Here is a 15,394-nt window from a genome sequence, read left to right on the forward strand (position 1 = left end):
GGTGTGGGTGGGTGTGGGTGGGTGTGTGGGTGTAGGAGACGTACGTAAAAGATATGTGTCAATGCACTCCAGGATTGCGGTGCACACGTCACTGCGTGCTGAGTAGGCAGCGCGCTGTGGCCGTCGTTGTGCGCTGCTACGGCGTCTGAAGCACTCAATACAAGACGGCAGTGCTCAATCTTCTCCCACGCTGCCGCGGACGTCAGTGCGAGCGAGGTGACGAGCGACAGAGGGGAACGAGTAAAAGTTGTGTGCAGTTGTGCTGGGCCGCTTCACAGCAACAAGAAAACGACACGACTGGAGGAGAGAAGCGGGACGGCGGTGTCCGGCAACAACCGCAACACCGAGCAGCACACATCGAGAGAAGGGAAGAGAGAAGGGGTGGCGCGCCAGGAGAGGAGTGATGAAAGAGAGTGGGGGTGCAAGTCAACGGCAGCGACTCGGCCGCATCCCTCGGATTGTTTGCCCCTGCCAGCAGCACTGGAAGTGTGCAACTGACGCGCGCGGATTCGCAGTTGTGCCCGAGACACTCCGGCCCGGGGGAAGGCGACGAAGACATGGGCCAGCGATCAATGCCGCGACAATGTTCATGTCGGCCGACGCAGTGTCTGCTGTCCGATGAGGTCCGTTCGAGCACTTCACGGAAGGACATACACGCACGCCACTCACCGATCCCAGTGCAGCCAGCTAGCGAGGTGCATCCTCAACAAGCACTGCACCGTTCCCATACATCGCTGCCCCATCTCCGCTGCTGAGAAAGGGGGTGAAGGATGCAGTGAACGCGCAAAGCCGTTCACTTTTTTCTGTGTGTGTGAGTGTGTGGTTACATGGCAAAGAAGAGGAGGAGAGAGAGAGAGAGAGGCCAACTGCCTCACAACGAAGTACAGCGGTACACACACCAGAGGCTGTCTGCGGAGCCTGCCCCACTCCACGCGCGACAGACGGGGAATAGAAACAGAGAGAGTTGAGGTGAGGTGAGGTGAGGTGAGGTGAGAGGCGATGCCAACGCGTACGAGCACCATAAGGATGGGACGCGGGCTGATTGGGAAGGAGACACGTAGAGGGGGAGGCTCCGCATACACGCAGCGAACGCACGTGCGCAATAATAGCCGTGCCGGGTTCCATACAGAGAGAAAAAGACACACGCAGGCAGGCAGGCAGGCAAGACCGGATAGGCGCGCGCTCACTTGCTGCCCGTCGCTCCAACCGAACAAAAAGAAAAACGAAGGACATGTCAGAAAACCAAAGTGAACAGAAAATGAAGAAGAGAATGACGGGGGAGGGGGAGGGGGCTGTGCTTGTGTGTACATATTCTGCTTCCGCACACGAACGGAAGCATCACGGGTTGTACGCGTGCGTCTGCACCTGCCAAGTACAACGAAGGCGTCGGCCTCGCGTGTGTGCCACTTGCACGCTTGGCGGTGTGGCGCTGCACTCACTACAACTTGGAGTTAAGATAAACGAAATAGAAAGTGATTGCGTCTGGGCGAAAGCACGCACACACGCCCACAGCTGTCTATACATCCAGACTCTGCCCCAAGAGCCGAAAGAAATGACGCGCAGAGGAAAGTGGCGCACGCCGAGAGAAAAGGAAAAGTGTGCTCACGGTGAAAGGAGAGCTCGACGCCGCCCCCTACCAGCGTCACCGCCTACTGCACCTGCACATCGACTGGTGTGGAAGCGGTAAGCTGCTCATGTAGCGACACCCTCTGCTGGTCCTCGACCGACATCAGCGATAGACGTCGCTGATGCTCTTCGCGCGCGAGAATGCGCAGCAGGAAGAGTGTGCGCTCCCGCATCAGCATCGTACGCTGGAGATGCTCCTCGTCCTTGAGTTCGGACTGAAGCAGAAATGGCTTGTGGAACTGGGCCTCGAGCACACGTCGTGCGCGGGCTTCGTCCTCACACAGACACGGATCGCAGTCTTCGTAGCACATCTCCCACAACAACGACACTCGCTCGCTCCACTCCTCTGCCTGCGTCGCATCCGCGACGACGACTGCGAGCTCGTCACACGCGCGCATGAGAGATTGCCGCACGTGCGTGTCAACGTACAAGGAGGACAGGCACAGCTTGTGCAGCTGCGTTGCTGCCTCTTCCAGCTCCTCGAGCCCCACTGCCGCACGCGCCTGCACCTCTAGCGCCGCCAACTGCGCGAGCTGCACTGACATTTTGCGCCTGCATTCCAGTTCTGCCGCGTACTTTCTCCACGTACGCTGAATGCGCAGCGCAAAGTAGTCCTCATTCAGCTGCAGACGCCTCTGCTCTAGCAGCTCCTCACGCGTGCGGCGCCACGCCTTCGTCAACACCTTCCGCTCGTACGACTCCTGCTGCCAGATCAGCGCCTCGGTGTTGACAAAGTTGCGGCGAACTTCAACCAGGTGGGCCTCCGCGTTGCGCTCGAGAATCCCAAAGACGATCTCCTGCAGCGACGCGATCTGCTCGCGCTTACGCGGCTCCTCGAATTTCACGAGGGTATTCAGCAGCTGCTGCATCGCCTCCTGCTGATCCTTCTGCATCTCCATCATCAGGGTGTCAAGCTGGCTGCGCACATGCTGTGTGTGAAGCCGCTGCGCGATCTGCTGCGAGCGCAGCTGACGCTCCTCGCGATGACGGGAAAGGTCCTGGCGAAGCCGTTGTCGTGACACAGACCGCCCAATCTCGCCGTTGCGCAGGGCGGTGTACCACGTACTAATCACGTTCACAGCGCCGCGGCGCGCCAACAGGTCATGCAGTGGACCCGAGAGCAGAATAAGTGCCTCCTGCTCCGTGGTGACCCACGCGGCGGCCTCCTCGTGCAGTATACTCGCGCGGTTTTCCATTTCCTCGATGCAGATCGCTTGCTGGTGCACCCTGTCAAGCTCAACTTGGCGGCACTGCTCAAGGGTGGACGCGTACGCGGCACACTGAGTGGTGGCCATCGTGTCGAGCAAGTTGCGAGCAGCCACCGCCTCCTCCTGCTCAATGCCACGCCGCCTCGCGCTATCGCCCACCTCGTAGCTGAGCAGTCTGACAAGGGCCTCACTCATGCGAGCGACGTGCATCAACATGGCGCGCTCATGATGACGGCAGCTTTCGTCCACTGCCGCCTCAGCGAAGGCGGCCCGAGCAGTCTCGCGTGTTGCCGCGCGAGCCTCCTCATCGATGCGGTGCACCTCACGCTCGTCATACTCGACGCTGAGCAGCTGGCGCCACGACGTTTCCTCTTCGCGCACAGTAGACTTGCGTCCAGCCCTCTCCTGCAGCAGTGTGGCCTCCTTCTGCTCAATTATACGGATCAAAGCCGTGTTGGTGACAAGCAGAGCGTCTCTGTCCAGCTCCTCCTCCACCTCCAGCTCCAGTCGAGCTTCGCTCTCGGCCACCACCGTCCCCGTGAGCAGCGGCGCGTACACCTCCTCGACGTGCAGCAGGCGTGCTCGAGCAACGCCATTGCGACTCCACTCCTGCTCCGCGCACACCGCCGCGCGGTCGCCAGACTCATTGGTGAACAGCTTGTACTGCTCACGGAGGTGCTGCTGCGCCTGTTCCTCGCACAACTGCGCCCTCTCGGCCAACAGCGTGTTCTTGAAGGACTGGAAGGCGAGCTTGCCGGTGGCGATCTTTTTCGCGTTTCGGGCGTCGTTGATTTCGCATCCCAGCGCTTGATGCGTGAACCGCCACCCGAGACGCCCGCACAGGGAGCGACGGAACGCCTTCTGGAGCACCTGCAGCGCCGCGCACTGCGCAGAGACGGTGCTCACGTGCCACAGTGCACGCAGCTGCGCCATGCCGCCTGTCAGAGTCGCAGTGAGATGCTCGCGATACAACCGCTCCGAGTAGCGGCGCACATCCGCCTCCTCAGCAATGACGAGCCGCCGCCGAGCCACCGCCTCTGCCGCCCACACCTTCGAGCTGAGGGTGTCCATACAGCGCTCCTGCAGGGAGACGTTGTTGTTGACGTCACGCAAGTCCTCACCCGCCTGCCTTAGCAGCTGGAAGAATGCGTGCTCCTCGTCCTGAACGGACCTTCGCGCCGTCTCCTCCTCCCCTTCCAGGATCTCCAGCAACAGCAGCACCTTCGCATCCAGCCGCAGCACAGGGGTGACAGTGATGAGCGCCTCGACCTCCTCCTGCAAGACGGTCTCGCGCTGGCGCCGCCAGTATAGAAGCCGCTCAAGGTGCATGCGGTGCCGCTGCCACTCGAGCACCACCTGCAGCTCCTCGTAGAAGGCCTGGTTCATGTCGGTGCGGCAGCGCTCCTCAGTCTTGACGATCTGCTCATAGTACTTTGTGCTCTCATCGAGAAGGGCGATGTAGTCAGCGATGCCGACGGCGTTGCGGCGTGGTGCCTGCGCGCTGGCGATGGGCGGCAGAATCAGCGTGGATGACTGGCACACAGTGTCACTCCTGTCGCCGGAGGGATAGGCTGAGGCCATCGTTTGCGGCCAGTTGTTGTCATATTGTGCCATCGCAGTGCATGCACCGACGGCGCTCAGCGAGGCGCCGTGGCGCTGTAGCACATACCTCCGGAGTATGCGCCGCGCCTCGTCGCTGGGCACGCCGGTATCAAGCGGCAGCTGTGGCGACGTCACTGCCACCAAGGAAGCTGTGCGCGCATCCAACGAGAAAGACATCGGCGAGCCTTTGCTTACCCCCTCCGACTGGACTGGCACCGCCGCTGACGCCGGGGCCGCGGTTACAGAAGTCGCGTGAGTCGCTTCCGCTGGTGCCTCTACGAGCGCTGTGGACCGCGGTGCTGCCGACGTCAGTCCCAGAATGCGGTCTAGCTGCAGCATGCGGGCCTTCAGGGCCTTCTTGCCCTCCTGCACCTGCAGTGCGAGCGAGGAGTCATTGTACATATAGAAGCTGAGCCGATCCTCCTCCTGCGCGATGGCCTCCCGCTGCTCCAGCTCCTCTTTCCGCAGAACGTCCATGCACGGCTTCAAGACGAACGTTACGAAGTTCACGGCCATCATCTCCAACACCACCTGTTGGTCCCACCTCTCGTACGCAAGGACGTATTGGCGCTCCGCCGTCTCGAGCTCGCACAAGTAGGCACACTTCTCCGCCAACGTTGACAGTAGATCCATTGGCGTTGAGGCGGCCAAGTTGCGGGGCTCTGAAGGTGCTGCCACGGTCGAGCTGGCCGTCGAGCCGCACGTGCTCGTCGGGGCGTTCGCTGTCAAGCGCCGGAAGAAGGCGCGGTCCGTCACATCAAGCATCTCCCACCTATGAGCGTCCGTGAAGCCAGTGGACGCGGACGCTGCTTCTGTGGAGGCCTCCGTGGTCGCCTCGGCGGGTTCTCGGTGGCCGTCGGTGCCCCCGTGCCTTGGGCCTCCTGTGAGGGCAGCTGCTGAGAGAAAGGCCCCTGCGCTGCTTCCTCCCTTGAGCCTATGACGCATTGTCATTCCGCGGGAGAACTTTGACATCTGCGGATCGCGTGGCCGCACAATCGAGGGCAGTTGCGGCGGCAGCACGAGAGGGCGCAGTTCCTCGTGTGACGCGTGCGCGAAGCGATCCTCGATGTGCAGCAGCACATCCCGATACGTCTGGCGCTCGGCCACACCGCATGTGATGTGTTGGACGCGTCGGCCAGCCTCCTGCCGAAGCCTATTACGATTGATGCCGTCCTCGGCAGATGCCATCGTTGATGCGACTCCGGGGATAGGGCGGCGAAAAGGTGGATGCGCGTCCGTGGTTGTGTAAGGAGGCGCCGTGCGGGATTTCCTCTTGCTCACAGGGGAGGAAGGTAGAATAGACGGAAGCGACTCCATCCTGTCGTGGGTCTCTGTGCGCTGCTAGGAACTGCACACGTGTGCGTGTGTGTGTGTGTGTGTGTGTGAGAGAGAGAGAGAAAGGGGAAGCCAAGAGGTGAAGACGGCAGTAACCTCGAAACAGAGAGGAGAAGTGGGCTCGTTGGAAAGTCGCTTGCGGATGTGCCCGCAGAGAAACGCAAGTGTGCGCTTCCAATGTAGCCAGTCCTTGGAAGTGTCCCTGGCCTCGGATGCCTCGCTCATGGAATATAATGCCGCAGCACAGGCGCACGCGGGCAGACACACACGCAAACAGGGTCGATCGTCCTTTGCGCGCTTGCTGCCAGCACACCCCGTGGGACAGCAGAGTACAGCACGAGATAGGAGTAGGCAACAAGTGAAAAGCACGCCGTGAACAACGAGTATAGCGGCACGCGTAGACATACGCGCGTCCATCTGTGCGAGGATTCGCCAGCGTTCGGTGTGCAGTAGACCTCACATGAGGTGTTCGAGGGAGAGCAAGTGAGCTCCCTCAAAGGTAGGCCGCTTTCTTTTTTTTCCGACGGCTCGCGGCGCACCGCACAGATTATGTCGCGGTCACCACGTCCAGCACGTATCCTTCCCTTCCACCACCACCTTTCCAGCGTCGCACGACAGTGCACCCCTCGACCTGCTAAGGAAGTCACCACGCCCGCTCACTTCTAGCTTGCAGCTGTACGGAATCTTGTTGTGTGTGCCCGTCGAATCGAAGCATTTCGTTTCGGGTAGGTTGCTGGTGCGCTCGTGAGCCTTTTGTAAGTAGAACAACAACCGGCAGCGCACAACGCGCATACGCAGCACGAGCATCGGCTAACGCAAGCGACAAGAAAACGGACAGGCGTAAGGCGGGAGCCTGAGGGCAGGGGCTTTGCTGCGCGCACACACACACATGCACAAGACTGACAGAGACGCACTGGTGCCGCACTGCCTCCCTGTGCGTCTATGCACGGAGTGTGCTGAGGTCGAACCCACCCCACAAACACAAACCTACACGCTTCTTTCTCATGCACACAAGCGTTACCATTTAGGAGAAGCAGGCCACCGCTGATCACGAGGCTCCTGCACCTCCTGCTTCACTGTGGGGCATTGAAGCGGTCGGTGCCATGTTGGGGTCTCGGTCATGATGGCTTGCCGGTACACGCGCCGCGCCTCGTCCAGGGTGCAGCCCATTTCTTGCGCCTTGGTGGGCAGCACATGCTGCTCAAACCACTCCCACTGCTCGTTGGACGCCTTGAGGTAGGCTGGCTCGCCCGTTTCCCTCCACCAGTTCATCGTCTCGACCCACCGAAGACGGTTCACGTGCAGCTCGCTCTCCTTGTGCGCCTCGTAGTCTTGCTTGTAGCGGAACCGTATGTGACACAGCGCGCAGCTGGGCTGATCGCCAAAGTACCAAATATCCTTGCCGTTGTGCGGCACGCGGGTGCTGCGCCGATCGATCCACTTGCTCTTCTTGCGTATCCGGATGAGACGGCCGCTCACCGATGCAGTGGTACTGTTGATGGTCGTGACCTCCGCCAGGAGCGTACGGCCGATTCGGAGCATGGCGCTTAGCAGAAGCCACTTGCCTGTGCACTCTTGCTTCGGTGAGCGCGTGTGCGCGCAGTCACCCACACAATGGTTTCTTCCTTGGCTTCCTTGTCGCTCTCTTGCAACTTCGCGCCGACTTGATGCGCCGCTGACGGGCTTCACGGCGGTTGTGAGGCACAAAATGAAAACGTGCGTGGGTGGCGACACGTGATGAAGCGTCGCACGCGAATACAAAAGGGGGTGGGGCAACCGCACATGGTGAATAGAGTTGACCGTGCGTGTTAATGCGAAGCAGAGAAAGACAGAGAGGACGCACGCAAGCAGAAAAATACAGCAGCGGCGGCAGAAACACCGTGCAAGCGGCGAAAGGCTGCAATGGCTCGGGAAGCAGGGCACCAGCACAGCCGCCCTTCCCCGTGCCGCCCACACTACGCTCGCCAACCTCCACCCACGTCACCTATCCCCTTGTCGGAATTCGAGAAGCGGCAGAGATGGGAACGGTACGTCGGCAAGTGCGCCATGTGCCGGTGCACAGCAGCCGCTGCTTGGTGGCTATCCAGCAGAAAAGGCGACTCATTCGTATCACAGGCGCAGAAGCATCGGAGAGGAAGAGAGCCGAGGAGGCGGTGTCAAGTAATCGAGGGGACAGCGCAGCCGCCCGCTTCCGTGTGTATGTGTGCAGTTCCCCCACTGTTACACCGTGATCGAATAACACGCAAAGCGAAAGGGCGAAAGCGAGTCATGAAAGCACACATACACACACACACACACATGAGCACACACATACACACACACACACACACATCGGAAGCGTTCAAGAAGAAAAGCAAGCCCACAAACAGCACAAGCACGCACACACACACACACATGAGCACACACATGTATAAATGTGTGTGCTCGTGTGTGTGTGCGTTTAAGGAGATCCGAAGAGGAAGGAAGAAGGGGGGGGAGGCGTCGAAACAGTGAGTCAGAATAGAGAACGTAACACGACAAAAAAAAAGCAAGACAGAATTGGAGCCGACAAGCCAGGAGCCCAGGCGCATCAGAAACTCGACAGCGCACACGCCCCCGCGCATAGAGAGTAACGACGCTCTCTGTGAACCCCACAAGCACACACGCACACGCAGGAGAACAGCAGCAGCGGAAAGAGGGTTCCAGAGTTCCAAATATTGCCCTTCTCTCTCTGTGGTCCTCCTTTCAATAACAATAAGAAAAGACACCCATCTCACAGGGTAGTAGCCCTAACACACACACACACCTCCCTCCCTCCGTCGCCGCTGTCACTGCCTCAGCGCATCCAGCGACACACAGAGCCTGACAAGAGAACGCGAAATACCGAAGGGAGGTGTGGAGCGAAAATGAAAGAAAAAGGTGAGGGAGGGGAGGGGGGAAAACGCAGACAAGACGACGATCCAAAGAGCTGCCGCACGTGTGGCACACACACACACACATATCTCTAGGCTCTCTACGGAAACAGAGCTCCCCATATATCGGGGTCTGCACTTCGTTTTTTTTTTTTCGTTTGTTCACATTCACTACGCACTTTACGGCTGTCCTGCACACACATATACACACATACACACATACACACATATATATATACATACACGTATGCATGTATTATGAGTGGGTGGGTGAATGGGGAGGGGGCGGCGCAGGTTTAGAAGAGAGTGAAAAAGAATGCTCAAGATCGTGCTTGTTCTGCTAGTGTTGCGCCGCACCAGAAAACTACAGAGAAAAACGGCAAGCAAGGCATAAAAACGAGAAACACAGGCGGTGGGAGGAACGACAAGTAAGAGAGGAAGGCTGTACGGCACTCGTCTACCAGAGTGTGTGGATGAAGAGAGCCGAGGCGAGTACAAACTGCTGTTGAAATGAGCCAGGAAAGGAAAGGAGACACACTGTCTCCTCATGCGTCATAGCTAATAGGGCGGCGAAGATGCACACACACACACACACACGGATATAAATGACAGAGGTGCTGCTCTTAACACAAAGGAAGGACAATGAAAGAGAAGCACACTGGCGCACCAGCGGACGGCCAATGCTGATGAGCGGGTGGAGAATGAGGGAAAGAGTGAAGGGGGCGGCCGTGTGTGCGTGCGTGTGTGTTTGAAGGGGGAGGGGATGAGAAGTCCATGAGTAGCCAACGAGAAAGGAAGAGGAGCTATTAACAGGTAAAAATAGAGGCCTTAAAACACCTTGCTTCAAAATAGCAGGCGCCATGGACACGTTCAGCCATGCCGGGCTTACGCGCAGGTGCGGACACAAAGACACACTTCGCAGCTACCATGGAGCACGGCACTCAGAAGGAAATGAGCACCTGGTGGAAGAAGGGGAAGAGAGGGCGTGTAAGACAGCTGCATGTGATCGTGCGTATCTGCTCCAGAAATCACATACTCACCCTCTGCTGCCTCGCAACTACGAAAAAAGGGGGAAAAGACGGATCGCATAGGGAACAGCCGGCAAGAGGGGGGGGCGCCGGAAAAGATGGACATGGGAGAGGGCTGTGCACGCGGTGGTGGTGCGCCGCTTGGAGAGAGCAGATTCCCAAAGAGAGAACGGGAAACGACTCAGCGACCTCTTAGTCTCTCAAGCGAGTGTACTTAACACACATGAGCACACCCACACCCACACACACACATATATATATATATATGTATGCATACATATATACGTATACACACACACACACAGACACACAGAAAGAGAGAGAGAGATGTCCACGGGAGGGAGGCACAAGAAAAAGAGCGAGATGACGAGGAGCGTGGCGGGTTGATGAATGACAGCCCTCCCCCGCACCACTCCCCCTCCCCCTCTCACGCACCACTCCCCCTCCCCCTCCCCCGCACCACTCCCCCTCCCACTCCCCCTCCCCCTCCCCCGCACCACTCCTGCTCCCCCGCACCACTCCTGCTCCCCCGCACCACTCCTGCTCCCCCGCACCACTCCCCCGCACCACTCCTGCTCCCCCTCTCACGCTCGCACCGAAGACAAAGCGCGAAATTCTAAAGGAGAGCAGAGCATGAAGGAAGCGGAGGTGCTCGAGAGAGAGAGAGAGAGAGAAGCCGTCGTGGGGGGGGGGGGGGGAGAGGGGGGGAGAGGGGGGGAGAGGGGAAGAGGGGAAGAGGGGAGGGACAGTGCCCAAGAAAAGGACGGCATGCACAGGCGCAAGCAAAAGACAAACGGTTCCATGGGGTGAAGCTGGCACGGTGCACAGCGAGCAAACAGAAAGAACACAAGAATGGAAAAGACCGGAGGCCGAAACGAAAGAAATGTGCGGCGCTCCAGAAAGGTGAGCGTCCTTTATCGTTACACACGTGCCTCTACCGACCTCTGCGCGGCCCTCCCTCTCGCCCTGCATGCGTGCGTGGAGAGGAAGTAGGGTCGGGAGGATGCACGCAAATGCGAAGAAGAGGAGAGACCATCGACATGCTTGTTCGCTAGTGTCCAGACAAGCAGTAATACATCATCGTGGCACAAGATGCAAGGGAAGAGAAAGAGAAGAGAAACCGCCACAAGGCATGACAGAGAGACACGCAGACGCGCCCAGTTGTCACCTAGACCAGCGGAACGATGAGGGAGGCGTACGAAGAGAGAGCGCCTCGCCGCCCCACCCACCACCACAGCTCACCCACCCCACCAGAGTGCCGGGCGTGCTCACCAAGCATGCGCACACTCAACACAAGCGCACACTAGCACACATTCAACAATGGATGCACTAGCAACACCCACACACAGGTGCACGCGCGTCAACACCAATACAGATGCAGGGTCCAAGCTAAGCAGAAGAAAGCACCTGCGGCAGCAGCCGTAGTGCAAGGAGAGTGCTTCCCTCTTGAGAACGCATAAGCGTAGTGCTTAACGATGACACCAGAACCACGACCTTTTCGCCTGTCCAGGGGGTATCTCAGCTGTCGACTTCAGCGGTGATGGACACGGTGACGAGAATCCACCACGGCCGGTGCCGTTCGCCTCCAGATTGTTCGACAGCGGCGACGACCTCGAGACCTGTTGCTGCACCGGCGACTCCGTCTCGCGCACCTTCTGCACCAACTCTCTTGTCGCGGAGAGGTTCTCGGAGCTTCCGAGAGCGATCGTCGAGTCGCCGTAAGGGACGCCAGCCACAGATTTCAGGTGCTCACCCCTGCCCTTGGGTTTCACGTGTTGGGCGACTACTTCCTGTACAGAGACCAGCGGCCTTACCCCACTCGAAGACTGGGTCGAGCCCCTACGGGGCGGCATCAGGGGCGGCTTTGGCAGCTGCGACGCCTTATTGCTAATCTCCTGATTCCGCCCCTCGTCCGCGCTGTCGCCGCTGTCTGCCACGTCGCTCGAAGAGTCCCAGTATGAGAAGTTGCAACTCGCACCACTGCTGCCGTCCCCCTCACACGGCTCCTCCTCGCTGCACCGGCGCTGCACACGTAGCCCCACCGCCGCAGTGTCCTCACGTGCCCCCCTCGCCGCTGCGACGGAGCGCGGCCGCCCCGCTGAGGACGTCGCCGGTGGTGAGGCCGGAGGCGCTGGCGCGGCAACGACCGCCAGAGCAGTGGCGGCGCCAGCAGCGTTGGAGCTGCTTGACCCCACCTTGCCGCTCTCATCCTGTTGATCCTCCTCATGGTCCTTCGTGCAAAGGTCGGGAGTGCTGCTGCCGGCGCGCGTGAGGGGACAGGGCAACGGGGAGGTGAAGTCGGTGCAGCTTGTCGACTGAATCCCCGGCGTCACGACGCGATCTGGCGGTGACTCCTTGAACGGGGTCGATGTCGAGAAGAAAGACCGGTTGATTGGGCTTTGGATCGCGCTGGCGCTCTGGCTGGCGAAGCCCTGCTTGTACACGAGCGTGTGCTCCCGCACCCTGCCCACGTGGTCAGTAGCCGTGAAGGAGGCTGTGTGAACACTTGAGGCGCAGGAGAAGGAGCGTCGCCCAGCCGGCGAGGAGTTCGGCGAGTCGCACTGGCATTGGAGGCGGGCCACTTGAAGTGGCCGTACCTCCGGCCACATCTGCGGCGCCGCAGCTTCCACGACGATCGGCTTGGAACGGCGCCCAAAGCCGGCGCTGGCAGCCGGGGGGCTGAGCGAAGCCATCGAAGCGCCGGTGCTCGCGAAGATGGAGGAGGTGCGGCTACTGCCTGGCATGGTCTGCAGCCGATGGCGGTCAAGCACGGCCTCGCGCACCGCGCCACCTCTCGTCAACGGTGTTGTAGACCCCTCCGTGCTGCATCGGCGATTTGAAACAGCGCTCACAGAAGCAGCAACCTCGCACGCCATCAACGGTGGCATAGTGGCGCGCGCTGCCCGTGACATCAACGGCGAGCCTTCTTTATCGGACACTGACCGCGAAGCCTGGCTACTGTGGTTCGACCACCATAGGGTGGGCACCGAAGACAAGTCGCTATGAATTCTGCTCGGTGGGCGTCGACCACGGGGCATCTCCGCAACACCTGTGGCCGACGTGGACGACTTCGCACCCACGGCCGCTGATGCGCGGAACAGCGGGTGGCGCAGCACCGCTGAAAGCGGCAGTCGCTGCCGTGGCTCTCGCACCAGCAGCTTCGTGCAGAGCTCCACCCACTGATGGTACTCCGTCTCCGTCATCCCGACCCGCTCGGGCACCTCCTCCAAAGTCGGAAACGACAGTGCCGAATTCAGGATCTCGCTGAACGTTTCGCTGATCGTCGCCGCCGCAAACGGCAGGCGGCCGAAGATGACAGAGTAGAGCACCACTCCAAAAGACCACGCGTCCGAATCGTAGCTGCAGGTGCTGCTCATGATAAGCTCTGGTGCCGCAAAGGCGGGGGTGCCGATGGCTGACCGATTCCCTTTGAGTCGCCCCTCCACATCGACGCCGGCGGCCAAGAACATGGACGAGTCCGGCAGGAAAGACGTCTCTGCCATCATCTGCGATGTGTTCGCGGTGTGCCCCGCAGCGCCAGAGCTACAAGGCGAGCGATCTGCCGTGCTCAAGGTTGCCCAGCTGTCATTGGCACCGCGAGGCGACTTCCAGCGGTTATGCGGCACCAAGACACTCGCGTTGAGCCCCTCCCCCCCAGCTGCACCGACTGACATGTGCGCCGCGGGCATCTGTGGCAGTTTATTGGAAATCAGCACGCTCTCACCGAAGTCTGTGAGAAGGATGTTGTCGGCCTCCGTGAGAAGAATGTTGTCCGGCTTCACGTCGTTGTGCACAATGCGCTGACGGTGCACGTAGATGAGGGCCTCTGCGAGCTGGTGCAGCAGACGAGCGCACCGCGAGAATGGCCGCACAACGTCGCACGGTGCACAGCCGAGAACGGCGTCGAACCCGTGCATCACCGTGAGCGGGCCGTTTTCGGCGTACGTCATGACGAGGTGCACCGAATCCTCCTTGTCGTCGTCGATCACCTCCTTCAGCTGCGCCACGTGCGGGTGATTGCACACACGCCGCATAACACGAATCTCCCGCTCCACCGCCGGTAGCTCACTCGAATGTGCTGACTTGACAAACTTGGTGACGCTGTCGCCGCCGACGCTTTCACCCGCGTTCGTCGACCTCAACACCGTCGTGTGCAGCCCGGCACCGCCTGCACAGATTGGTGAGCCGCTGCCGTTCAGGTGCTTGCTGGAGCTTGTCCGCGGTGCTCGTCTCTTCGATGTGTTTGGAGCCTCGACGTCGCCGCTTCCAGCCGTCGTAGCCGAGGAGGGCGCGGTCACGCTCTCCACGAACGGAATCGCAGCGTCACTTGGGTGGCTCGACGCGGCCACATGAACGAGGGACTCGAGTGCGGCCTCGCAGAGGTTCACATCCATGCTGTCACGCGTGCCTTCTCGCCGCGTAACTGAACGCGCTGAGGCAACGTTCATCGCGAAGGGCCGCACAAGAGCAAGAGGGACGTTGGTGGTAGTGCTACTGCCAGCCGCGTGCGCAGTGGCGCCGTCGATGCGCACGGCCCTCAGCGTAGAGCCCTCCAACTGCAGCGCCTCACTGTCTGACGCACTCATCGACGCCAGTGGAAAACGGCGGCTGACGGCCCTGCGGCTGTGCCGCGGTACAGTTTTCATGGCAAACGCTTTACAGGTATGCCTGTCTACTGCCAGGTACACGCGTCCCGTCGCCCCGACTCCGATCAGCTGCGTCACGTAGTAGTTGTTCAGCACCTCGATGCACGCTACACTGCTGCTGCAGCTGCTCGCACTGGTGCGTCGGCCCCGCTCGAAGGCGTCCTTTGAGCGCGCTGCAGTAGCGGCAGTCAACGGCCTCCAGCTGAGAGGCGGCAGCTGCGAGTTCCACGGCTGCGTCTTGGATGACAATGGCATGCCTTTGGCGTCGCTGGTGCGTTCTTGGGTCCTCAATGCGACGCCGGGCGGGATGCTCAATGTGGACGACACGGACGTCGACGAGGGGGTGGAGACTTCGTCGTACGGTAGAACCTTCACCATTGAAAGATGCTTGTGGTCAGCCGTCGCGCCTGGCACATGCACCAGGGCGTACATGTCTCTCAGCAGGTCGAAGAGCTCACGGCAGCGCATCAGCAGCCCATCAAGCGCCACGGCGCGGTCAACTTCACTGCTGTCGGCGCACAGAATCGTGTGACGGGTCTGCTCCAGGTACCGGTGGAAGGCAATGGTCACCCCGGGCGGTGCCTCCGCGTCAGGCATCTGGCTGGGACAGCAAGAGGTGCTGTTCAGCCGCCGTGGCCCGGCGGCCGGCGCCGTCGACGGGCGGTCCTCCTCGCTCTCCTCGTCCTTGCCGTTCCTCTCCGGGCTACCTGCATTGTTGCTGCGCTTACGAGACGCCTCGGACGAAAAACTCACAGCACTGGCACTGACTATCCCGTGAGCCACCGAGGCGTCGCACGACTTTGGAGAGCGCACTGCCTTGCGTTGCAGCGCTGCCCCAACAGGGTTGGGGAAGAGAACCTCCCGCCTCTGTGGATCCCGCGACTGCTGCAGCGACAGCGGTAGGGTCCCCGGCGGCTCCGGCGATCGCGGTTGCTCAGAAGACTGGTAGCTGTTATGCTCTGCGTCGCCGTCGACTCCTCGCGAGCTCATTGCAGAAGACGCGGCGCGATCGTCGGTGTGGAATCCCGGCAGCCGCACTACAAAATCGTAAAAGCCGC

At 60.4% G+C, this 15,394-nt stretch overlaps 3 protein-coding genes across 3 annotated transcripts; all 3 read right to left on the reverse strand.

Annotated features, from left to right (window-relative positions):
- Positions 1–1,649: 1,649 nt before the first annotated feature.
- Positions 1,650–5,624, reverse strand: LMJF_29_0350 (conserved hypothetical protein; the record flags this gene model as incomplete). The annotated part of the gene is made up of 1 exon (XM_003722060.1): positions 1,650–5,624. One exon carries the CDS (start codon positions 5,622–5,624, stop codon positions 1,650–1,652), a length of 3,975 nt encoding a protein of 1,324 aa, XP_003722108.1.
- A 1,164-nt stretch (positions 5,625–6,788) lies between these two features.
- LMJF_29_0360 (conserved hypothetical protein) lies at positions 6,789–7,313 on the reverse strand (the record flags this gene model as incomplete). Its single annotated transcript, XM_003722061.1, has 1 exon — positions 6,789–7,313. One exon carries the CDS (start codon positions 7,311–7,313, stop codon positions 6,789–6,791), a length of 525 nt encoding a protein of 174 aa, XP_003722109.1.
- A 3,846-nt stretch (positions 7,314–11,159) lies between these two features.
- LMJF_29_0370 (protein kinase-like protein) lies at positions 11,160–15,326 on the reverse strand (the record flags this gene model as incomplete). Its single annotated transcript, XM_003722062.1, has 1 exon — positions 11,160–15,326. One exon carries the CDS (start codon positions 15,324–15,326, stop codon positions 11,160–11,162), a length of 4,167 nt encoding a protein of 1,388 aa, XP_003722110.1.
- Positions 15,327–15,394: the final 68 nt, after the last annotated feature.

This window comes from Leishmania major, chromosome 29 (assembly GCF_000002725.2).
Source record: "Leishmania major strain Friedlin complete genome, chromosome 29".
Classification (NCBI taxonomy): domain Eukaryota; phylum Euglenozoa; class Kinetoplastea; order Trypanosomatida; family Trypanosomatidae; genus Leishmania; species Leishmania major.